Source organism: Hippocampus guttulatus, chromosome 2 (genome assembly GCF_054856545.1).
Source record: "Hippocampus guttulatus isolate MCC_2025c chromosome 2, RoL_Hgut_1.0, whole genome shotgun sequence".
NCBI lineage: Eukaryota > Metazoa > Chordata > Actinopteri > Syngnathiformes > Syngnathidae > Hippocampus > Hippocampus guttulatus.
In genome coordinates, this window is record NC_141262.1 from 3,234,176 (window position 1) to 3,249,448 (window position 15,273).

A 15,273-nucleotide genomic window follows, 5' to 3' on the forward strand; every position below is an offset into this window, starting at 1 on the left:
TACAACAAAAAAACCCCGTCTAAACGGAAAACAGAAAACGCTGGTTCAAAACGAAAACCAGGAAATAATTATAACGAGACAACAGAAAACGCTTGCGAAAAAACGGCAAGGAGAAAGATTAAGCAAATACTATAATTACACACGAGATATCGAGGGATGCAACAATTTTCAATAGTCTTAAAGTAATGTTCAATCGAGAAGGTATAGGCAACAGCAATGGCACGGCATGGAATACTCCGGCGGAGCGCTTAGATATAGCAGGTGCAATCACCGACAAAATAGGCAGCAGGTGTGCAGGCGGCAGAAATGAAACGCCTGCCACCTGCTGCCAAATACGGAACATGACAACCACATAGTTGTGGAAACGTTTATCAAAACAAATGAATCTGTATCTGCAACGCATTATATATACTGTATATTCTTTTCCTATTTATCCTAATATACTGTATATATACTGTATATATATATACTGCATATATATATATATATATATATATATATACTGTATATATATATATATATATATATATATATAGAGAGAGAGAGAGAGAGAGAGAGAGTATATACAGAGATATATATCACAAGAATATATATATATATATATATATATATATATATATATATTCAAGATATTTAAAAAAGACATTTAAAAACGGCATTTATTAAAAACAGAAAAAAACTACATAACATTTCAAGAGATAAGTATACCTTTTTAAAAAATTGTATGACGTACTATCACGACAGTCACATGTTGACTACGAAGCGAACTAAATCTCCCACAGCACTGATTGGACAAGCAATGTCATGTGATCATCTACAGCCAGTGATGTCCAAGCCGGCGTGTCATAACTAATTGACATGTTGAGTACATACCCTCCGTGGCAGAGGCTCAGTCAAACCCCTGAGACCGCTTCACCGAACCCCTGGGGTTCGGTCAAACCCAGGTTAAGAACCAGTTTTAGTCCTAGATGATGTTGCAACAAGAACTTTGAGAATTTTTGTGAAATGCCGTTGCTGTGGCAATGCGACATTCTGCAATTAAAGAACTCTGATTTTGAGGGTTTAATCATGAAACCCATCAATATTTTCTTTCTTGTGCAATGAAAAAAATGTAGCTTACTTGAGCCTCCTATAATCTTTTCACAAAGATGACCCTGTTGTACGAGAGCTACAAAAAACTCATGGCATATTTAGCAGCCCAAGAACAACACAAAAAGTCTCTTGGAGTCATATGCTAAACATGACACAAAGCCCGGCATTTTGAATGTACCTTAAAATTCGGCATTGCTATGACTACAAAAGCTGCTGTAATTTGACCCACATATCTTGTTCAAATTTTACACATTTGAATGAGAGTCTAGGCCTTCAGACTTCTACTGACAGGAGGTCTGGACTCAGACTGAAAGGAGTGTGGGTCCCACAAACACAGACTAAAATAAAAGGCAATAAAAGGTTTAGTTAAAGAAAAGCGAGAAACCGACAAAGTGGTCAATGAATGGCGCTGGTGACAAAAAGCCAGGAAAACCAAATGAGAACAGAAAGCACTTGCCAATTACAAGGACAGAATGATCACTGAGAAATACACAACGAAATGAGGTGGGTTCAATCACACAAAAATTATGAATTAGCAAGTTCTAGTGATGGGTCCAGAAACACAGATGCGTCGACGCACGCACCGAGCTCACAGAGCAATCCCCGCGTCGGTACGTGCACTGCTTCAAGACACAGTGTGTCATCGTGTCAACACGCTTCATGACGTCTCATGGACCCATCACCACTGTGTTGATACTGTGTCACTGACCACTGACACCTGCTGGACTTCCAAAATCCCTGCAGGCAACCCACTTGACAGACTCAACTGACTGATTGGATGACAAAGTGTATGCAATATCATTCACATCCATGCATTCCTATTGTATTATTCAATATGTTTCAATAATGTGAAAATTATGTGAATAAGGAAGAAAAAGAAGATGCCCCAGTGTTTTGAATTTCAGTCTGTTGCGTTTCTTACATGCTATTTCCCCTGCTGTGGAGAACACACGCTCACATGGCACAGACGATGCCGGCGTACAGTGGAACTTCTTTGCGAGGTGGGAGAGGTTTGGAAAAGAAGTGTTATATATATATATATATATATATATATATATATATACTGTGTGTATATACTGTGTATATATATATATATATATATATATATATATATATATGTATATATAATGTGTGTGTATATATATATACACACACACATATACTGTATATATACTGTATATATACCTGTATATATATATATATATATATATATTATATATACAGTATAGGCGGCCCGGTAGTCCAGTGGTTAGCACATCGGCTTCACAGTGCAGAGGTACCGGGTTCGATTCCAGCTCCGGCCTCCCTGTGTGGAGTTTGCATGTTCTCCCCGGGCCTGCGTGGGTTTTCTCCGGGTGCTCCGGTTTCCTCCCACATTCCAAAAACATGCATGTCAGGCTGATTGGACGCTCTAAATTGTCCCTAGGTGTGAGTGTGGGCGTGGATGGTTGTTCGTCTCTGTGTGCCCTGCGATTGGCTGGCAACTGATTCAGGGTGTCCCCCGCCTACTGCCCGTAGATGGCTGGGATAGGCTCCAGCACCCCCCGCGACCCTAGTGAGGATCAAGCGGTTCGGAAAATGGATGGATGGATATACAGTATATATTCACATTATTCACATATAACATATGTCAATAAACATATAATTCACATTTGTCGCGAGTTACGTTTCTCAGTCAGCTCAGTCTCCCAAAGTTGTATCTCGTCTTCGGAATATGGATCGCTCAGGGTTTGTCAAGAGGAAGGAGTGGAAGTAAACGGATACGGATACGTTCGACTTTGTCAGTGAGGACTGACTTTCTGACTGGCGGATTTCCGTTTTGAATTTGCAGGGATTGTGTTTTCTCCGCAGAGCGTCGTGCAACTTCGTGAATGCATCGGCGGTGAGGAGACGGTGAGCAAACTATTGATTTTTGTTTTAACTTTCATCTGAAACTTGAACGTACTGTTCGTTACGCAAACGAGAGAATTTAACGAAAGATGGTAGCGATGTCGGAGGAAAAACTCGAGTCCTCTTCAAATAACACGAACACAACAAATAACACGAACACAACAAATAAACGGCCAATACTAGTCCAAAGATTTTTTCGTAGCTGGGCTACCCATTAGGCTGAAAAACTACAGACGTGACAAAACAATCAGACATCTGCTTCATGAGCTAATTTCATGTAACCTTCGATTTGGACGCAATTCTGGACTTCTACGCATCGCATTTTACGTCAACCATTTACGTTTATTTAGACTTACTTGTCCGACTCACAGTCAATACGTGTTCCTCAACTTGTGCGCATCTTTTAAAGTCGAATGTCGATTAGTTCGCAATTATGCAACAACCACTAACTTGTTGCTATGCGTAAATAGGCGATTTGATTTGTTTTCGCATCGGTATAACATTAAGCCCTCCTGCTTGCTTTCATCCCTAAATTGGTCAGATATTTGGTGTCTGGTTGGCTTTGTGGGGTTAAAAGATTGTTTGTTTCGTGTATGATTTTCTCAATAGCATGTTGCAAGATTAAAAAAAAAAGAAAGAAAAAAGTAAAAGGAAAAAAGAGAAGTACACTTAGATTGTCTAACATGATGAAACGCTGAGTCATTAAACCACATGAGAGCCTAGATGAGGTCTAAAATGTATTTTACCTGCACTTTCGTCTGTCTAGCCTTGGTCCCCCGAGAGATTGTCATGGCTCGCTACTTGAGATATTTCACCACAGTGGGAGATGAGCATCCTGTCCAGTGGGAGGATGAAGAATTGCACGTAGACAGTGATGAACTGGGTCCCGCCACTGGGCAGTACCCAGAAACCTTAACGTTTAGGGATTCTCTGAAAAGACTCTACAACTCTGCCCGCTTCCAGGTACGTTTTTCAATAGCATGTTGTTCAGTGAAAAAGTTACGTTTCAAAAAGGCTCCTTTTACACGACATGACACAAGTGGCATTTCATAGACGTATCAAGCAGGGGCGGTTCTAGATCAATTTCACTGAGGGGGCCTGGCTGGGGCCAGGGGTTTTGATCGAGGGGCGCATTCAACCCAGGGCAAAAAAGACAAAGATTCGAAATCTTAATTGACTTTTTATTTTCATCAGACTTTTGCAGACACAACATGACAGTGACGATGAAAAACAGTATAATAATCACAGTAGTACTGAATTAGGTGCCAATAAAAGATTCATTCATATAGGTGCAGATCTTGTGGAACAGTCTTTGGCTGCCCTTACTCTTACAGCAACTGTATTCTGCAAATTTGGTGATTCCTGGCAAACCGTCCGAAGTGATTCAAGATTCGGTTTGGCCTCCTAGACTCAGTGCAAAGTACACCAAGATTGCTTAATCTATCATCATTCATAGTGGATATGAGGTATGTTTTCCCAAGATTTAATGTGAAAAAACTCCGTTCTGCATTGGCGGGTCTTCTTTACATTTGCTGATGTCTGTGGCGAAAGACAAACCGAATAGATGTCAACAGAAGTTTTGCATGGACACCGCATATACACGAACCTGCTACACTTAAACTGTTTCGGCACTCAGACACACTTAATTGTCTAAAATGTATTCATGAATGCTATTTATTCATTTCATGAATTAATTTATTTATTCATTTATTGTATTCGCTAAATAGCCATTGTAAAGCCTGACCAGGGACTAAAATTGCAAACACACTGAAGCTAGATGTTTTACATGCATCTAACTGTCCCAATTTTAAAAGGCAATGTCTTACATATTTTTCCTGTTAAATAAACATTAAAAAATAAAAAGGGATATTAAAAAAAGTTACACACACACACACAGACAGTCTCAATTTCCTCATTCTCAGGATCTTCATCTGTCTCTCTTTGCTGCGCTGTGTCCTCTCTGAAAATAAGTGTCTCCCGTGTGCTCTGACTCTTCCTCTCTGGTGGTCTCAACTTGCTCCTCTTTAGCTCTATCACCACCATCATCTGGCTCTGTCTCAGTGCCTGAATCATTTAGTTTCTTTTTCATGTAGAAATAGGATGGAATGCCCTTTTTTCTCTTCATTTTTAACTTTCAATTTTTAACAGTGAAGAGGAATTACACTTCAGCAACCCTACTGTTGCAGGCTTGCTTGGGTTTTGTGTTGTGGTCTTACCTTGACAATATAATATCATTCGTCGTCGTCGTAATCTTGGGACTGCTTCTCATCTTTGTTCAGTGGTGCAGAGCACTAAAAGGTCAGACTAGAATCTTAAGCCACACACTTTATTTCCACCTTTGGCGTCGGCGAGTCGGCGCAACTGTATAATCTACGTTCGAAGGGGGAGCCACAGGGGGGTCCAGAATCAGTGCTACAGGGGCACTGGCCCCCGTTGGCCACTCCCCAGAACCACCACTGGTATCGAGGCAGTATCAAGAAAAAAAGAAATAACGCATCCTAAATCAGAACAATGTGGATACAAGTAATTGGTTATTTGATGATACAGTTGTAGCATAAACACATTGATGGATTTAAGCCCCATTGTGGGACTCATAAAAGTGGCCTTTCTTGACCAAACGTGAGATTGCTGTCGGTAAGGTGGACACACTTGGTCTGCTATAACATGACAAATAAACACGTAAACAAACAAACAAACACAAAAAAGCATGAGCCATTCATATGGCATATTGGAAGTGTGTTGATCATGAAATCAACCTTTAATTGAAATGAATGAATCAAAGTTGTCCAACTTTGACCTGGGGTTTTGTTCCAGATAGTGTGGGACTTTGACTAACAAGTGATTTATCAATTTATTTCTTTACAAACATCAACCACACACATACTGGAGTAAATTCCTGTGTTGATGTGCCTTTTTATCAGACCAGGGCAAAGTGTGGCCCCAGGGCTCACGTCCAGACTGCTAACAGTCTCTAACCTCACATCAAGTCAAACAAAAACAGAGTTTTTAGTTTTAAAGTTGTGCTTTTATATTATAGGCACGTGTGGACGCATGTACAAGCTTGGTCTTGTCTTCAGTGTTGCCAGCTGAACGCTATTTGATGTATTTAATGACTTTTCGGACCCCTCTAGCAACTACATAGGTTTCGATTTTTAGCTTTTCTCAGTCTTTAAAATGTTAGACAGTAATCCCTTGTTTATTGCGGAGGTTACGTTCCAAAAAGAACCCGTGATAAGTGAAATCCGTCAAGTAGGATTTATTTAAAAAAGAAAAAGCAAAAAAAAATGTGAGAGGGATGAAATTGCACATACAGCACATTTGACATTAAAATTGTACTTGGCACTTGATGGTCAGCTTTTCATTTTTTTGAAAAGGAATGGAGAGTAGAATTCACGTCTGATGTAGGCCAAAATTGAGCTTCCCCTCCTTGACAGACCAGGATCCGCCACTGATACAATGAAACCAAAGACCAAAAACTTGCAAAGGTAAATTTGGCAAGCTGTACAGAGACGAGGTGCAGAGACTGTTCACGGTGGTCAGTCCCTTAGCCAATCAGGATGCAGAACACAATTCACTGTTTAAAAAAAAAACATTAAAAAAACTGCACAAAAAAAATCTGTGAAACAGCAAAGCCGCGGACGGTGAACCGCGTTATAGCAAGGGATTATTGTAATCGAAGAAATGAGTTCCTAACATTGTGAAAGTAGTCTGAATGCATCATGTACTGTAGCTTGTCTAGCAAGCGTGTGGCATATGTGATTTTGTCGTCCCTAAGCCTCCTTTAAGCTGTTGAATGACACTCTGGCTGGAGTTCACTGTAAAATTAAACACACATTGTGAATTTAGATACAAAACATGCTTCATCTTTTAACCATTGGTAGCCGCTCATGCTTAAGTCAATGCCGTATCGCAGTGTAATCGTAACAGCAAATTAGCGTCGACCCTGTGTATACACGTATACATAGGTAAGATAACACAAAAAAAAATAAAAATTCCTCACCTGTGAAAAATTCAATTGAAACTTTTTTTCTGTTGTCATTTTAAGTGTGTACTGTGAAAATTGTAGAAACTCGAAGAAAGCGACAATTCCTCACGTTCGCACTCCGAGAGAGTGTGTCGTTTTTTTATTAGCACACCAAAAAACTTCCCGCGCAACACGAGACCCGCCGAAAGTCAGTTTCCATAGAAACAAGCAGACTAACATGGCGGTCCTTAAAGGGACTGCAATTATTTCTACCCCGTTACCAAATGATCGTGAACTCTCTGACAAGCATATGAAACATTGCATTCACACGTTTGCAGTTGGTGGTGAATTATGTACATAGAAGTCACAACAGTACTCTCCATTCATGCACGGCTCCACACTGCCCCGAAGAGACCAAAATACGCAGGAACAGCCTGTATTGTTTTTTTTTTCCCAATTACTATTATTTTAGTATATTTTTATTTAACATCCATCCATCAATGCATTTTCTAATCCACTTATCTTCAGAAAGGGCATGCTGGAGCCTATCCCAGCTGTCATCCTGAACAGGTTAACAGCTAATCGCAGGGCACACATAGACGAACAATCACACCCAATTTAGAGCAGTGTTTCTTAACCTTTTTAGACGTACCGAAACCCAACCAGTTAATATGCACACTCACCGAACCTTCATGAGTGAAAAACAATTTTATATATTTTTACAAATCCAAGATATAAAAAAAACACATTTATTAAAAACTGAAAAAAAGTAAATAACATTTCAAGAGATAAATATACTTTTTTATTTTTAATTGTATGACGTACTATCATGACAGTCTCATGTTGACTACTAAGCGAACTACATTTCCCACAGCACTGATTGGCCAAGCAATGTCATGTGATCATCTGCAGCCAGTGATGGCCCAATTAAAATGTTGAGTCGCGTGTGTCTTCCCCTCCGTGGCAGAGGCTCCGTCGAACCCCTGAGACCGACTCACCGAACCCCTCATGTTCGATCGAACCCAGGTTAAGAAATACTGATTTAAAGTGTTCCATTCACTTGCCCTGCATGTTTTTGGAATCTGGGAGGAAACCAAAATACCTGGAGAAAATCCACGCAGAAATGAACATGCAAACTCCACACAGGAAGGCCAGAGCCGTAATCGAACTATGCACCTTTGCACTGTGAGGCGGATGTGCTCACCAGTAAATCACCATCTTACCACTCGTTAGACATCACTGTCAATAATAGTATACCTCCCAAAGTTTCCACTTATTTATATATTTGAGAGTCCTGAGTAGGACCTGTTAAAATGAATTGGTGGTTGGTGCGCAAAATTAATGTTATAATTTTTAAAGTGTTAAGATGTCCTTTTAATTAATGAGCGCTTATATTTTTTGTTTTTAAATGTTATTTCCTAACCATGTGAACTCCATGTTGGAGATCAGTAAGCGCAGTCCATTTTTCATAACAATGCGTCTCATATCGACACACGTCACATTTCACTGAAACAAGACGATGCACTTTTTCTAAACACATTAAAAACAACGAATTACAAAGTTTAGACAAGCACGGTCACTCTCTCCCTGCTCTGTCAGCAAGAGTTCACCCGATTCTGCCCCAACTGTGGCAATTTCCCAGGCTTCCTAATAGCACAATCACTTGCACTTTTCACTTTCTTGGGAGCCATACTAAGTGTTGATTTAAGCAAAACAAACCAAAGAGACCTGAAAAAAGCCAGTCAGGGTTGGACTGCGACTGATGACTGTCCTAAAGATTTGCCTGCAAGCGCAGTTGACAAAGTATATAGGGCCACCCTAACAATATAATCAAAGTGTTCATTTTGCACCCACTGTCCAGAGAATTTTTAAACCTTTTGAACAGCATGTCTCACAGCCAACTCACAACAGAGGATACACCCTGGATCTGGGAATATCCTACGATATGTCCTCTATTGTTGACCTGGTTGTGTCAGACTGCTACTGGGTATACTGTATTTTCATATCGCCAGTTTTATAATCAAGCGGCCCCAGTGAGAACAGTGAGGACACCTTACCTAACTTCTGAGGTGGCTGCAAATATTATCGAGGATTTTAAAGAGCTGGAAAGTGGTTGATGCAAGGACACTTGGTCGAATTTTCTCCAAGGTAAATCCAACAACCTGCCTTTTAGATCCAATTCCAACATCACTTCTAAAGACATTTTATGGGTTCTTTGAGCAGCCGGCTTTAAATTATAAATAGTCAAATGCTCTCTTTAGACAGGAGTGTCTTTCCTGATGCCTATAACATAGTGGCAGTGTAGCCCATTCTGAAGAAGAGCAGTTTGGACCCTGGCGTTTTTTAAAAATTACAAGCCTGTGTCCAATTTGTCATTTTTAGATAAGAGTTTCGAAAAAGTGTTTTTCATTCAATTAAATTACAATAAATACAAATATTATTTAGAGAAATATCAATCTGGTTTTAGGATGAATCATAGTACAGAGATGGCTCTTTTTAAGGATTGTAAATGGTATCAGGTGCAATGCTGACTCATCGTCTTGGTGCCACTGGATCTAAAGTGCTGCTTTCGATTTAGTAGATCACCACATTTTATTAAATAGAAACCTGGTCGGGCATCGCTGGTGCTACTTTCAACTGGTTCCATTCCAATCTCACAGACAGATGTTTTTGTTAGTAAGGATACACATTCCTGCAAAACTCATGAAATTAAATGTGGGGGTCCTTAAGGTTTAATTTTAGGCCCAATACTTCCATCCATCCATCCATCTTCTACCGCTTATCCGGGGCCGGGTCGCGGAGGCAACAGCTTTAGCAGGGAAGCCCGGATGCAGATGCTGCACCGATCCGCCTGTCGATCTCTCGCTCCCTTCTGCCCTCATTCGTGAACAAGACCCCAAGATACTTAAACTCCTCCACTTGGGGTAAGATCTCCTCCCCGACCCGGAGGGGGCACTCCACCCTTTTCCGACTGAGGACCATTGTTTCAGATTTGGAGGTGCTGATTTTCCTCCCAACTGCTTCACACTCGGCTGTGAAACGCTCCAGTGAGAGTTGGAAAGCCCTGCTTGAAGGAGCCAACTGTATCACATCATCTGCAAAAAGCAGAGATGCAATACTGAGGCCACCAAAACGGTTCGGCTGCGCCGAGAAATTCTGTCCATAAAGCTTATGAACAGAATCGGCGGAGAATCAGCCTTGGCGGAGTCCTACCCTCACTGGAAACGATTCCGACTTACTGCTGGCAATGCGAACCAAACTCTGACATCGGTGGTATAGTGACCGAACAGCCCGTATCAGGGGGTTCGGTACCCCATACCCACGAAGCACCCCCCACAGAACTCCCCGAGGGACACGGTCAAACGCCTTCTCCAAGTCCACAAAACACATGTAGACTGGTTGGGCGAATTCCCACATACCCTCGAGGACCCTGCAAAGGGTGTAGAGCTGGTCCACTGTTCCACGGCCGGGACGAAAACCACACTGCTCCTCCTCAATCTGAGGCTCGACTTGCTGACGGACCCTCCTCTCCAGCACCCCTGAATAGACCTTACCAGGGAGGCTGAGGAGTGTGATCCCTCTGTAGTTGGAACACACCCTCCGGTCCCCCTTTTTAAAAAGAGGGACTACCACCCCGGTCTGCCAATCCAGAGGCACTCTCCCCGTTGACCATGCGATGTTGCAGAGGCGTGTCAACCAGGACAGCCCCACAAAATCCAGAGCCTTGATGAACTCCGGGCAGATCTCATCCACCCCTGGGGCCTTGCCACCGAGGAGCTTTTTAACCACATCGGTGACTTCAACCACAGAGATAGGAGAGCCCACCTCAGGGTCCTCAGACTCTGCTTCCTCCAAGGAAGGCGTGTTGGCGGAGTTGAGGAGGTCTTCGAAGTACTCTGCCCACCGGTTCACAACGTCCCAAGTCGAAGTCAGCAGCGCCCCACCCCCACTGTACACTGTGTTAGTGGTGCACTGCTTCCCCCTCCTGAGACGTCGGATGGTGGACCAGAATTTCCTCGAAGCCGTCCGGAAGTCGGCTTCCATGGCCTCACCGAACTCTTCCCACGCCCGGGTTTTTGCCTCGGCGACCACCGAAGCTGCGTTACGCTTGGCCAGTTGATACCCGTCAGCTGCCTCTGGGGTCCCACAGGGCATAAAGGCCCGATAGGACTCCTTCTTCAGCTTGACGGCATCCCTGACTGCTGGTGTCCACCAGCGAGTACGGGGGTTGCCGCCACGACAGGCACCAACCACCTTACGTCCACAACTCAGATTGGCCGCCTCGACAATTGAGGCACGGAACATGGTCCATGGTCCATGGTCATTGGGACACACAAACCCTGGGGTTTGTGTGTCCCAATGATCCCCCTCCGTGAGCCGTCACCTTACCGTGGTGGAGGCCCAATACTTTTTCATCTTTATATGCTTCCCCTTTGGGACATCATCAGGAGACACAGCATCAGCTACGCTGATCAGACACAGCTGTACATTGCCGTGTCACTTAATGAATCAGGGCCAATTGATACCCTTTAAAATTGTGTTTTATATATTAAAGGGGAAGTCAACCCCAAAATTTTTTTTTTACAATAATATGTTCTCGGTAGCCCCCACGAGTCTAAAGAAAGCAGTCTGATTCATATTGCCCTTGTGGAATATGAGTTAAGCAGTAAAATCCACCCACTTTTGTCCATCTCAGCGGGCGACCATTTTGCCACTTGCTGTTGACTGAGAATGACATCACAGTTGCTCAGGTAACGGCCAATCAGGGCTCGGGTTCAGAAAATAGTGAAATACAGTAAATATTCTCTAGTACGGACTCGTGTTTGCGCTGTACAATTTGTCTGAAATGAGCATGGTACATGTCCTTTATGAACCTGCAAGTATGTTGACAAAATGCACGTGTAACAACACAATCAATAAAATACAAAAATATACTGTCCAAAAACTGTTTATATAACAAAAACTGCAATACAGGTGTATCCCAAAAAATCACAACAGTAAAATACATACAGTATTTTAATGTTTATTTTTTTCTGTCTTGGGAAAAAAATTTGTATTTTGGATTGTTTTGTTGGATGCATTCTTTGGTTTATGACAATGTTTGCCTGCGTGTCATAGTTTTCTTGCTTGTTGCAAGTAACTGTCCCGTTGATCACCGATGTCTGGTAATTCTTGTGCATACTGAAGGATTTTGTTGCCATTTGCATTGCTTCCTTGCTGGATGGTGGCTTGTCATCAGGAGTTGAATCAATGCCTTGTTTTTTAAAGTTTCGTAGATTTGCGTCTTTCTGACTCCAAGTGTCTGCTGGATGACGGCAGTCATCGAATCAATCCTGTGTTCTTCCATCACGGTTTGGTTTGGGGCCGCCACAAAAAAGGACAAAATCCGACTTCAACGGACAGTTAGGACGGCGGAAAAAATCATTGGCACCGCCCTACCCACTCTTGAGGATTTGCACACGGCAAGAATCAAGACAAGGGCACGGAAAATCCTCCTGGATCCCCCGCACCCTGCCCACCACCTTTTCCAGCTACTCCCCTCAGGCAGGCGCTACAGATCCATGCGCACCAAATCCAGTTGACACTTAAACAGCTTCTTCCCTCTAGCCATTAACTCCCTAAACAGTCACTGACGCAGTCACTCTTCTTGTACTACAAATACTGCTACTGGTCACTCTAAAATGGTTCAATGATTTTCTGCACCAACTGTACAAACTGTCATAGTATTGTATTCTACCACTGATCACTTTAGCTCTGCTTGATACTTTGCACATTGTCTCACAGTTGTCACTGGGTGGTACATTACGAAATGTCCTTGCATACTTTTTTGTCATGTCCTTGTTGATGAAGTAGCGTGTTATACCGGAGACAAATTCCTTGTGTGTTCTACATACTTGGCCAATAATGATGATTCTGATCTTTTTAACTTTGTGTCCAGCCTCGCTCAAACGGACGCATTTCACTCGCTCCGCTCCAGTCGTTACAGTTCTTCTACGTTTCGATGCGATGATCTACACGACATAAGTGAATAAAGTTAAAATCTTTCACCATTACAGTAAAACGCACGCCAATAAAAAGTCACTTACACGTCTTCGTTTCGAATCTGATGAATGAAAACGGCGAAGCAACACGTTTCTTCGGTCATGTCGAGTGGGTGCTGCTTTTAAGCTCGTGCCGCGTTCTCCAGGACGTAAGTGAATAAAGTTAAAATCATTCACAATTACAGTAAAACGCACGGCAATAAAAACTCACACGTCGTCGTTTAGAATCTGATGATCGAAAAACGCGAAGTGAAAACTTGTTTCAGCGTTGTGTCTTTTCCGTCGCATCGGGTGGGCGTTGCGTGTATTTAAGCTCCTGCGGCATTACACCTCCATCCGGGTTACGGGTAGTGGAATTTCCACTTACGCAAGTTCCGGGAACACGTAATATCGTAGTCAAAATGTTAATGCATAGGTTTTTATTCTGGGTGAAGGATATTCCTTTCCATAGAATTCCGGGGATGGGAATATTTACTGTAGTGCAGCCTTATGTCGAATCAGGTACTATTAAGCATAGCTTCATTGATAGGGTGTGTAACAATCACGGCGATATTAAAATTGCCACGATTCGTCGTCGTCATGTTACGATGTTAAAAGCAGTCTATCTCCATCAAAAACATTACTTTTAATTTGCATCAACCAAACACTGCATTGTGAACTCCATAGACCATCATACTTTGTGTTGCTGATCCAATAGGAACGCATGACAATAAAATCATTGACCAAGTTTATTTCTTTGTCATTGCTCTTATGTAAAAAACAGAATATTGTGCTTTTTTTGGTTCTAATGTCATGAGCCTTTTTTAAAAAATACAATAGTGTGACCTTTTTAGAAATTATTGTGGAGTTTTGTTGTTGTTGTTGTTGTTTTTTCATGAGGCTTATATCGTGATATAATCATATTGTGATGCTTGGATATTGTTATATCCTTACTAAATGGTCTTTCCAACTTGTTTGTTCCGGTATTGAAAAGGACCCTGCAAATTGAAGAGAGTATAGTCCTGCTGTTACTTCACTGTTCACTTCATCTAAATCCTTAGTAACAGACTTCAACAATCGTCCATATCAAAATTGGTCCTGACAGTGTCAACAGCCTCTGTCTTCTGCTGAGACCGTGTTAAAAGCATAACTGGCGCAGGTGGATGAGGACCTGCCAAACAAATGCACGGTCATCAACTCAGGGCTTAGTTAGGTCACCACCAGGCCACCATGGGAAGCATTTGCTATGTTCACAAACACTCGCAGGTCTTCGCCAGTGAGATACCACTTTAACACCCTTTTTGTAAAAATTGAACTGAAGCATGAGGGACTTGGTGGGAGGGGTGGGGGGCTCTGACTATGTTTGACTGAGTCAGCCCAAGTGTGATGATTTGTATTTCTTGCATTAGTGACAAAATCAGCTCGGGCTGCCAGAACTCAAGAATTGCGAGTACTCATTTGTGTTAAGAAGGTCCAAACGTTGACATTGCACCACTTTTTACTCCCCCCCAACTCCCACGCCGATGTGTTCGACCTTCCTCTGCAGCCATCATATGGAAGTGTTGTAACATTTTCATAGAATGTTAGATTCTTGTGAAATTTCCTTTTGTGTGACATCACTCTTTGTTTCGTCATGTTGTGGTTGTTTGGCATTTTTAGTTCTTTTTGCTCACATCTCTTTTCTGTCATCATATGTTTTTTTCCCTTGTTTTCTCCTGCAGCAACATGTTCCAGTAGAGTTTGACACCTTTATCTGTTACTTGAAGAATCAAAAGTATTTGTCATGCATGTACTGGCCCCGCTCATTTCATGTGCGTCCAATGTGACCATCCTGCTGCTGACCGACTTTTTCGTTTCTTCTTGGCCTTCTTTTTTCTTTCCTTTGTGTGCAACTGCAACACAGTTGGATGATTTTTGTGAGCACACACCACGCTTTGAGCCTGTTGCTTGACAGTATGAGACTGAGAGACTTACTTGATTGGTTTAGGAAAGTGTTTGCTTGTGCGTTGCTTCTGGGTGCAAGCATCATGTTTTTCAATTCAGTTTCATGGTTTCCCTTTTTTTGTTTGTTTGTTTGTGTCTGTCTCGTGAGGTTATTGTGCCCACCTGTACTCGTTCACCTGATTCTTTGTGTTGCCCAATCAGCTCCCTCTTCCACTTTGTGCTTTTTCCAAGTACAATGATCCCTCGCCACTTTTTGCGTCGCTTTGCGGCATCAGTGTTTGCATTTTTTTCCCAAACATTAATGAACAAAGAGGCATATCAGCACCCATATTGCAGAAAGCGACATTGTTTCATGGTGATGCG

The 15,273-nt window shown here is 42.1% G+C and overlaps 1 protein-coding gene across 2 annotated transcripts in view; it reads left to right on the top strand.

Moving 5' to 3' along the window:
* Positions 1-2,787: 2,787 nt before the first annotated feature.
* hvcn1 (hydrogen voltage-gated channel 1) overlaps positions 2,788-15,273 on the top strand; it is a 51,528-nt gene continuing 39,042 nt past the window's right edge. The window contains exons 1-2 of one of the 2 annotated variants that reach the window (XM_086131776.1): positions 2,788-2,985; positions 3,749-3,945. In XM_086131776.1, the coding sequence (XP_085987902.1) occupies positions 3,772-3,945 (174 nt within the window). In that variant the 5' untranslated portion in view covers positions 2,788-2,985; positions 3,749-3,771. The remainder of the gene's footprint in view (positions 2,986-3,748; positions 3,946-15,273) is intronic. The other variant, XM_086131770.1, reaches the window with a different exon arrangement.